This window comes from Tarenaya hassleriana, unplaced genomic scaffold, assembly GCF_000463585.1.
Source record: "Tarenaya hassleriana unplaced genomic scaffold, ASM46358v1 Cleome14, whole genome shotgun sequence".
Lineage (NCBI taxonomy): Eukaryota > Viridiplantae > Streptophyta > Magnoliopsida > Brassicales > Cleomaceae > Tarenaya > Tarenaya hassleriana.
This window is the reverse complement of record NW_010964598.1, coordinates 1818202-1828023: the sequence shown is the minus strand read 5'-3', so window position 1 is coordinate 1828023 and position 9822 is coordinate 1818202. Positions and strand designations below refer to the sequence as shown.

Below are 9822 nucleotides of genomic sequence, written 5' to 3'. Positions count from 1 at the left end.
TCATGGTAATAATAATCAAATAAGTCATGACTTGTTTAATTTGGTATACATAAGAAATCATCAAAAGCAGATTGCTTAGAAAGCTAGAGGAGAAAAGGATTTAACAACATGCTGTCTTGCCCCCAAAAGTTTCCAACATTTGCAAAAGTGCCCCCAACATTTTCAATCGAGGTAGATTTTGACATCGATACCGTTATCGATGAGGGACTGAACAACAGCTCTGATTTTTCCTTCGAACTTATCCTTGTCACGCGGCGTATAAGAGGCTGTATAAACATCGGCCTCTTTCGCACGGTCGGCCAACATCCTGCCAATGGCCATACAAGCCGGAATATCACAGCGTGACCTCAACACGGCTTTGACGTCTTTGGAGTTGGTTCCCGCAACAGCGACTTGCTTACAAGTGACACGATGTGTAAGGGATGCCGAGACAAAGCGTTTGGAGATGAAGACGTCGAGAGTGAATGGCTCCATGTACGCGACTGTTCTTTGCTTGAAAGACAAGTGTTTGTCCGGATTCTTTGATTTTTTCGCTTTCTGGTAAGTGTATGGCCGGCTCGTATCGTCGTCCATGTAATCTTCTACACCGAAGAAGCTTCTTGGTGCATGAACGACCTGTTAAAAAGGATGCAAATTTGGTAAAATAAAATGGATATGAGAGCTATAACACAGCCATGTGTGTCTATTCCTCTCAAAACATACAATGGCCGAACATCAACCATAAAATTTCTCTTATGGGATCAATAATAGCACAACGTCAAGAACATGCAAGTTTTTGTAACACTAACTCACTAAGAGCCATCGAGTTCTTTTGGTGCGTGGGTCTCTTAATGCTGATTACCAAAAACTAAAAAGATAGTCAAAAGATCCATGAATGACTACATAAATTTTACTGTAGACCAGGATGCCTTTATGGGATTGATTTGTTCGGACAAAAAGACTGCAACTTGTGCTTGCTATAATTCCTCCTTGTAAGTGTAAATGATGACTTTAGTTTACTACCACGAACTGGCCAAAAGCTAACTAACATGCAGAAATTAACTCAAAGCCAAAGAACACAACAGCAAGAATACAAGTGGTAACCGGATCCATCATGAACCTCACCGGATTTACTTCAAGCGATAATAATGGTAACTACTGCAAACCGAACTGTTTCCCCGAAATCTCTGTCCGAGAAGTTTATGGACTTACCCGGCCATTGTGGACACCGCGACTGCCTAAACACAAGAAAGGTCTAAGCTTTTCTCCATTGGCTCCAGAAATCGCTTTGCCTGTCAAAAGCTTGTCGATCACTTGTTTCAACATTATACCTGCACCAGAAAACTGAAAACTGTAAGGCGAGAACCCAATGGGATCATTGGAACGTGTTCGTTCACGCATTTGATCGAACACTTTACATGCATTCAGATGAAACTAACAATAGATTGTGAACGAACAGAGGAAAAACTCGGATGAGAGATTCAAAACATCCAGGAAAACGAAGTATCAAGAAGAAAGAAAGCTATTATTTGGATGAAATTAGATCAACCCATCAGTTTGTCGCCATAAACTTTTGCAGCGCTCGACCAGAAACTTCGCAACAACTGTCTCTAAGCGAGAAAAACCACACTAAAGTACTCGGCGAACAGATTACCATATGGAAATCCCATTGGGATGTTTCCAACAAAAGCCCACACGCATAAAAAGGAGCGCCTACATGCTTAAACCCCAATCAAAAATGAAGTTGGGTAGGACTAGGGCATGGCAAAAAAAACCTGCAAAATCCTGGCTTTTGCTCCTTTAGGTTGAGGAAACTCGATTTTTACGATCCAAGCGACCAGAGCGCATGAGGGCAGGGTCCAGAAGGTCGCCGCAATAACGTGCAGTTCGAAAAGATCCCGAGCTTTTGGATGGGTTTATTTAGGGCCGGAAGTCGGTTCCAGTCGGTGAAAATCCAAAATTTTGGGTAATTTTGTCTAATTCTAAAACAAAACCGTAAGAGCCCTGCGCGGATTGTTTCGGGTAATTTTGGAAAATTTGTTCACGTACTTTCGGACACCTGATTTTCTCGTAAAATCGACCGTATCTATATATAAGAGTAAAGTAGATTTACCTGAAGATGACAAACATATTTGTAAGAATTAAATATAATGGTATATTTCTAAAAATTTAATACAAAAAGTCTTTCACGAATCATTGTGTAAACGGTTAATTTTTGTGAATGAATTTAATGCAAAAAGTATTTCATAAGTAAATAGGTAAACGTGTTAATTTATGTGAATGATTAACATTTTTCTTTCTCATAATTATCTTTATTAATTATAATTATTTTAGTTTTAATGAGTTTGAATTCATTGAACAATGATAACTTTAATTAAAAAATTGTAAACTAGTACAATCATCGACCCTAAGAAATTTAGGCATTACTTTATAACATATCATCATTCTACCAATTGAAAACCAGGTGATCAATCATGGTTTCACATCTCTTCTTGCTTTTCTTTCTTTTTTTTGTTGTTGTTGTTGTAACGTATGTGTGCATGTGTTTTTTCTTTCACTTCTTCTTCTGTGTTTTTTTCTGTCTTTTACAGACTGGAGTTACGTACCTTTTGACAAAAAGATATACATACCGTACCATAAATATGTTGTAATATTATTTAAATATGTTGTAATACTATTATATCATAAGTGTATATTATATATGTTTATATACAGAGAAAAAAATTATGTTTTTTGTTTCTCATTTTCTATTTAATCTGATTGTTTTTTAAATAGAATTAATTTTTAAATTGACTTTAATAACAATGAATCAATCAACAAAATATATTTTGTTAATGTTATCAATTTGTTAAACACAATGTTTAATTTGTTTGTATTATAATTTTTTGTGTTTATTAGAACAGTTGTAACTATGAGTTTTATGGATCGTTTTGATCAAGAAGTAGGTGGCAAACTTGAGAATAAAGTATGTTGTTTTTTGTTAGTTTTAGCATTGTTTTGATATCATTATGATTTATCCATTATTAGTAATGCTTGAGGACCAACTATATATAATATGATAAACGTTACGCATAATATAGTTGTAAGATGACAAACTTGAGCGTAACGAATTCATCTTAACATCTTATCTTTTTTTTCTTTATTCTACAATTTTTTTTTGTTATATTTGATTAATAATAATTTTTTGAATTTACTTTGATAATAAGAAAACTTAATAAACCAAATATGTCACTTTGTTAGTGTTATCAATTTATTAAATGTAAGTAAATATAACATTTTATTGGTACCAAATCATATATTTTAATTTTTTTAGATTTTATATCATATGTATATATTATATATGTTTACAAACAGAAAGTAAAAAATTATGTTTTTGTTTCTCATTTTCTATTTAATTTGTATATTTTTTTATACGGAAGAATAAAGTAGATTTGATGCAATACATTTATATTATTTTAAAAATGTGTAATTCCGAACAAAACTTCTATTTAAAAATTTTGTTATATTAATATCCTATGTAATATGCAATGCATATCTTTATTTATAGAAAGTTAAGTTATATTTTTGTTTTCTTTTTTTTCTGTTTAATCTATTTGTTTTTTATATTTGATTAGTAGTATTTTTTTAAATTTACTAATAATGAAGATTAATCAGCCAAATATATCACTTTGTTAGTGTTATCGATTTGTTAAATGTAAGTAAACATAATATTTCATTGGTACCAAAACATATATATATATATATTTTATATTAATATCATATGTATGTAATATATGTTTATACATAGAAGTAAAAAAATTTGTTTTTTATGCCAATTTCTATTTAACATGTTTGTTATATATATATATATATAATTAATTTTATTTTTTGATTGGACTTTAATAACAATAAATCACAGATTATATATATCTATATATATATATATGAAAGTTTTATTTAGAGCAATTTGGTAGGTCCACCTAAACATCTCGTTGTATATAAAACTCTAGGTGGTATTTTGTTTAATTTTCATTAATGTGTATAAAACATAATATTTAAATATTTTTAAGGAGGATCATTCCAACGACTTTTATGTATAAATATATATATTATTACATTCAACGATTGCCTTATTCATATGAAAGTAATGAATAAATATACTATATTGCAAATAATGTCGTTATTGATCAAATTAAATCCAATATAGGAATAAAAAAAATCAGATACACTCAGTGATATCAACCCATGTAGGATTGGATCAGATGAGTATACATCATAATTATCGGTGTATTATGGTCAGATTTCTAAGCATATGGAATGAACAAAATCCTTTCAATAGGAATGAGTTCAATGGCATCAGATTCTTATCAATTGATGAAAATGTACATTCTGTTTAACATTTATTTTCTTGTGTTATGATTATTAAAAATCTAATCTTTTCTACTTATAACTTTGTAGGAAAATGTTGTTGAAGGAAAAATATTTCAGAATCATGCAAAAAAATTTAAAAATATAATAAATAAGGGAGATGTATTTTTAATCAGGCATTTCACCAAATAAAAATATATATAAATTAACGAACAACAAATTCCGTATTTATTTTACAGAATATACTACTGTTAAAAAAGTTGTTGTAACTGCTTATAGTATTGCCAAAGAGAAATTTCGAATATGTAACGACCCGAATTCGGTATTTTGGGCCGGACGAATCGTCAAATAGGTTTTTAAATAGAACCTAGGATTTTCCACATCAACCAACATCGTCTCACGTTACAGCGGAAGTCTAAAAACACACAAGTCTAAAATATTAAAGTCATAAGAAAATAAAATCTCCAAATCTTCGTTTTCTTGGTAACTACCGAGTTCAACCAAAACAATCCGTTTCACCTTTCACCCGTGGAGAAAAAGTAAGGGGTGAGCTACGCGAATAGTTCAGTGAGGTTCCAAGACTATAAACATCGCCTCCGTACCCAACATAGACAATCAAATAGAAAACAACCATAATCAACATTCAACTCAAATAGAATTCAACATATTGATCCATGTTATTTCCATATTTTTTCTTTATTCAATCCTTTAAAACAAGTTTAAACTTCACGATCATTCAGTACCCCTCAAACTAAGCTTAAAACTTTTATTATAAAACAAAACAAAATTTCGTTGTAACCCTCTACGGATCGCCGCCGTAGTCGGAGTTAACTTTTCAAAACTCGACCAATAGCAATAACCTTTTACGGATCGCTGCCGTAGTCGAGGTTACATGCCACATGAATCGCTATCATGCCCTGGTCATTATCATGCCATCACATACGGATCGTCGCCGTATCATGGCCTCAAAATTCAACCAATAGTCATAACCCTCTATGGATCGTCGCCGTGGTCAGGGTTATGGCTCCACATGAATCGCAGTCATGCTCGGGTTGTCATCATACCATCACATACGGATCGCCGCCGTACCATGGTCTCAAAACTCACTTTGAAATATTTTTAGAACAGTCTGAGGTCACATCATAGTCTTTAACTCAATTCCTCTTCCATCTTTCCAAATTTCATACAAAGTTTCAATCAACATAATGAATACAACTCATTCTATGATCAGTCCAATAAATCCATGAAAGTAACCATCATTACCTAACATGTACGTCACAAGTTATAATCAAGCAACATAAATTTTCCAACCGTCAACCATCAACCATCAATCATCAACTATCACTCATCAATCATCACCAATTTACAAGAAATATAAGGCATCTAACTTAAAATCCTAACCGCATGATATCTACGTTCTCTATTTTCATGTCTATACAGATAGAAGAAATAGGAGTTCTATCAAAGTCCCTCACCTTGGTCTAAACAATGAACCCCGAAAGGTTCGCTCTAATCCTCGATCTCGGGTTCAACAACCTCGAGATTTTCTTCACCTATAAATAATTATCATATAATAATTTTAATCAACAAGTTATCTTTCAAAAATATTTACTATAGTAAAAAAAACGTTAATCAAATAATAATTTTTTATCGACTAAACTGTTTTATTTTAAATAGTTCGAATGTCTCTAAATATTTTGAATTTTGTAAAACGAATTTCGGATTTGGAACCGCGGAATTGAAATGGTTTAACTCATGTCACCGGAAAATTTTCCGGCGACGGTGGCTGACGGCGGTGGTCGACGGCCGGTGGCCAGTGGCGGTCATATATCCCGGAATCATCTAATTTTTCTGTATCTTATGTAAAATCAATCAAAGAATCCAAATCCGAAGTTATTTTGGCCTAAATCTAACTAGAATTCTCTAAAACTTGATTTTTCTCTGATGTTTTCCGGAGATTTTCTGGCGACGGTTCACCATTTCCGGGGACGACACTACCCAAGAAAGATTCAGCTTGCCAAGAACTTCCAAACCCCTCAAGTCTCGGCCAAAACCGAGCTTCCGTTCACCGGAACTCTACAAAGTTCGGTGGTGGAGGAGGAGAAAAAAAACGACGAAAAACTAAGGAAAGAGAGGGAAAACGGACCGACGATGGGGAGGTGACACTAGTACGGTGGCCAGCGTTCTACAGTGTCCAAGAAGCCAAATCGGAGCAAAAGTTTGGGTTGGGAGCACTTAGTTCGGCCATGGGAGAAGGAGGAAGAAGAAGAAGAAGAAACCCTAGCAGAATTGCAGTCCAGTCCTATATTTTCTAAAATTTATAAATTCTGTCCAAACTTTTATTTTGTACTAAAAGGCCCTCCATGAAATAACAGATTTTTCTAGAACTTTTTAATTTATCACTTGACCCCAAACTCTCTATATATATATTTTAAATTCGTTTATTATAATTTCACCACCCTTAAAAGAAGAATTCGTCCCGAATTCTAGAACGACCTATAGTATGTACTATTTCTTACCAAAAAAGTGGGGATAACGAGTTTTCATGTCGTCCTCCAATTCTCAAGTCGCATCTCCTCCTTTGTGGTGTGTCCATGCGACCTTTACTAGAGGTATTTCTCTTCTCCGCGTTGTTTAGCCTTTCATTCGACTATCTCGATAGGTTCTTCTTCATAAGTCTCGTCTGGTTTTAACTCAAGCGGTTGATAATCAATAACATGATCAGGGTCAGGATGGCACTTTCGAAGTATGGACACATTAAACACATCATGAACTTGTGCCAATTCTGGGGGTAATGCAACCTTATAAGTCACTGCCCCTATCTTACTCAATACCTTGAAAGGTCCAATGAATCTGGGTTTTAGCTTCCCAACCATCCCAAAACGGGTCTTTCCTTTGGTTGCTTGGACTTTGAGAAATACTTCGTCATTCTCTTGAAAGGTCAAGTCACGTCTATGCTTATCCGCGTAACTTTTCTGTCTATCCTGTGCTGCTTTCATTTGTTTCTGAATAATCTTAATCTTTGTTGTGGTTTCATCTACTATATCAGGACCCAACAATCGTCTTTCCCCAATTTCTGTCCAGCAAAGAGGCGTCTTACAAGATCTCCCATATAACGCCTCAAAGGGTGACATCCCGATATTTGAATGAAAACTGTTGTTGTAAGCAAACTCCACAAGTGGTAAGTGACGATCCCATTCTCCTCCCCAATCCAATACACATGCACGTAACATATCCTCTAGCGTCTATATCATTCTCTCTGATTGTCCGTCAGTTTGGGGATGATAAGCTGTACTCAATCGCACCTTAGTGCCCATAGCTTCTTGAAAACTGTTCCAAAATCTCGAAATAAATCGTGGATCTCTGTCCGACACAATACTAGTAGGGACTCCATGAAGTCTTACCACCTCTTCTATATAGACCTATGCTAAACGAGGCATTGAGAATGTCTTTTTAATCGCGATAAAATGTGCAGACTTAGTTAAACGTCCACAATAACCCATATCGCATCATTTCCCCGTGGTGTCCTTGGTAAACCAACTACAAAATCTATCGTCACCAAGTCCCATTTCCACTGAGGTATCGATAGCGACTGTAGTTTTCCTGCAGGTACTTGGTGCTCGGCTTTAACTAGTTGACACGTTAGACAATGAGTAACAAACTTTGCAATAACCTTTTTCATGCTATGCCAAAGAAAGCACTGTTTCAAGTTCTGATACATCTTTGTAGTACCCGGATGTATAGAATATCGCATATTATGCACCTCTTTCAATATTTTCTTCCTCAACTCTTCATCTTTAGGCACATAAGCACGACCTCTCAATAGTATCAACCCATCATTTGAAGTGGAATAACCTGCCTTTATAAAATCTTTCGGCTTTTTCATTAACTCTTTCGTCTTTTCATCTTTTTCTTGGGCCATCCACCTGCGTTGTCTCAAATTTAGTTCCTTTTGAGAGAACACATACTTGAGACTTTTATGGTCAGTGTATACTTGAACTTTTCCCCGTACAAGTAAGATCTCCAAATCTTCAGTGCAAAAATCACAGCTGCAAGTTCTAAATCGTGAGTAGGGTAATTTTCTTCATGTTTCCGCGGTTGACGTGATGCATAAGCAATAACTCGGTCTTCTTGCATCAATACGCATCCTAACCATTGGTGAGAGGCATCACTATAAACAACAAATGGTTGCCCGGGATTTGGTAATGCCAAGATAGGAATTGATTTCAATCGTTTCTTCAATTCTTCAAAACTTATCTCACATTTTTCGTCCCATTCAAATTTTACACCCTTTTCAGTCAATCTTGTCAATGGCTTAGATAGGTTGGCAAAACCCTTTACAAACTTTCGGTAATACCCAACCAATCCAAGAAAGCTTCGAATCTCCGTGGCATTAGATGGTCTCACCCAATCAACGATACTTGACACCTTGGGTGGATCTACTTTTAATCCTTCTGCAGACACCACATGACCCAAGAATCCTACCTCTCGCATCCAAAAGTTACACTTGCTTAGTTTTGCATACAACTTTTCCCTTCTCAAGCGTTCTAACACCTTTTCCAGGTGTATCATATGGTCTTCGCGGGACTTAGAGTACACAAGGATGTCGTCGATGAAGATGATAACAAACTTATCTAAATAATCCCGGAATGTGGTGTTCATCAACTCCATAAAAACTGCATGTGCATTAGTAAGTCCAAACGGCATGACAACAAATTCGAAATGACCATACCTTGTTTTGAAAGCCGTTTTCCTGATATCTTCATTAGAAACACATATTTGATGATAACTTGATCATAAATCAATCTTAGAGAACCAACTAGCACCTTGAAGTTGATCCAATAACTCATCAATCCTTGGGAGTGGGTATCTGTTCTTTACTGTGACCTGATTCAATCCTCGATAATCGATGCATAATCTCATACTCCCATCTTTCTTTTTAACAAATAGCACAGGAGCACCCCAAGGAGAAGTGATAGGTCTTATAAAACGTTTTCCAATCAACTCTACCAACTGCCTTTTTAACTCAGCCATTTCTGAAGCAGTCATACAGTAAGGGGCTTTAGAAATAGGTTCAACTCCTGGTTTCAACTCAATAGGAAAAGATATCTCTCTTATAGGAGGTACTCCATGTAGGTCTTCCGGAAAAACATCAGTAAAATCTTTAACAACTGGTATATCTTCTAATTTGATCGTTGTTTCTGATCCGTTCAACTCTACCATCGCTAAATATGCCTCATTTCCTTGCCGAAGGAGTCGATTTTCACGCAGTGTTGAAATTAAAGACAAACGTGAAGTCTTTCTTGCACCTTCAAACACTGGTACTAAAGACCATTCTCGTTCAAAATGAACATTACCTCTCTTACAATCAAGGTGAGCTCGATGACCTGATAACCAGTCCATATCCAAAATCACATCATATCCCCTTATTGGTACCACGATCAGATCAACCGGTAAGTCATGTATACCAATCATCACTGAAACATCACGAAGCAC

General features: G+C 35.3%; 2 protein-coding genes across 4 annotated transcripts; both read right to left on the bottom strand.

Moving 5' to 3' along the window:
• LOC104808239 (50S ribosomal protein L18) lies at positions 1 to 2002 on the bottom strand. 3 transcript variants are annotated; one of them, XM_010533880.2, is made up of 3 exons: positions 1755 to 2002; positions 1192 to 1310; positions 1 to 615 (listed from the first exon to the last, which is right to left on the bottom strand). In XM_010533880.2, the coding sequence occupies exons 2-3, from the start codon at positions 1303 to 1305 to the stop codon at positions 163 to 165; spliced, it is 567 nt and encodes a 188-aa protein (XP_010532182.1). In that variant the 5' UTR covers positions 1306 to 1310; positions 1755 to 2002; the 3' UTR covers positions 1 to 162. The 3 variants fall into 3 exon arrangements, with proteins under 3 accessions (XP_010532182.1, XP_010532180.1, XP_010532181.1); XM_010533878.1 differs by lacking the exon at positions 1755 to 2002 and adding an exon at positions 1634 to 1727; XM_010533879.1 differs by lacking the exon at positions 1755 to 2002 and adding an exon at positions 1529 to 1627.
• Positions 2003 to 6968: 4966 nt separating this feature from the next.
• On the bottom strand, positions 6969 to 7460 carry LOC104808368. The gene has a single exon (XM_010534042.1). The coding sequence runs from the start codon at positions 7458 to 7460 to the stop codon at positions 6969 to 6971; it is 492 nt and encodes a 163-aa protein (XP_010532344.1).
• Positions 7461 to 9822: the final 2362 nt, after the last annotated feature.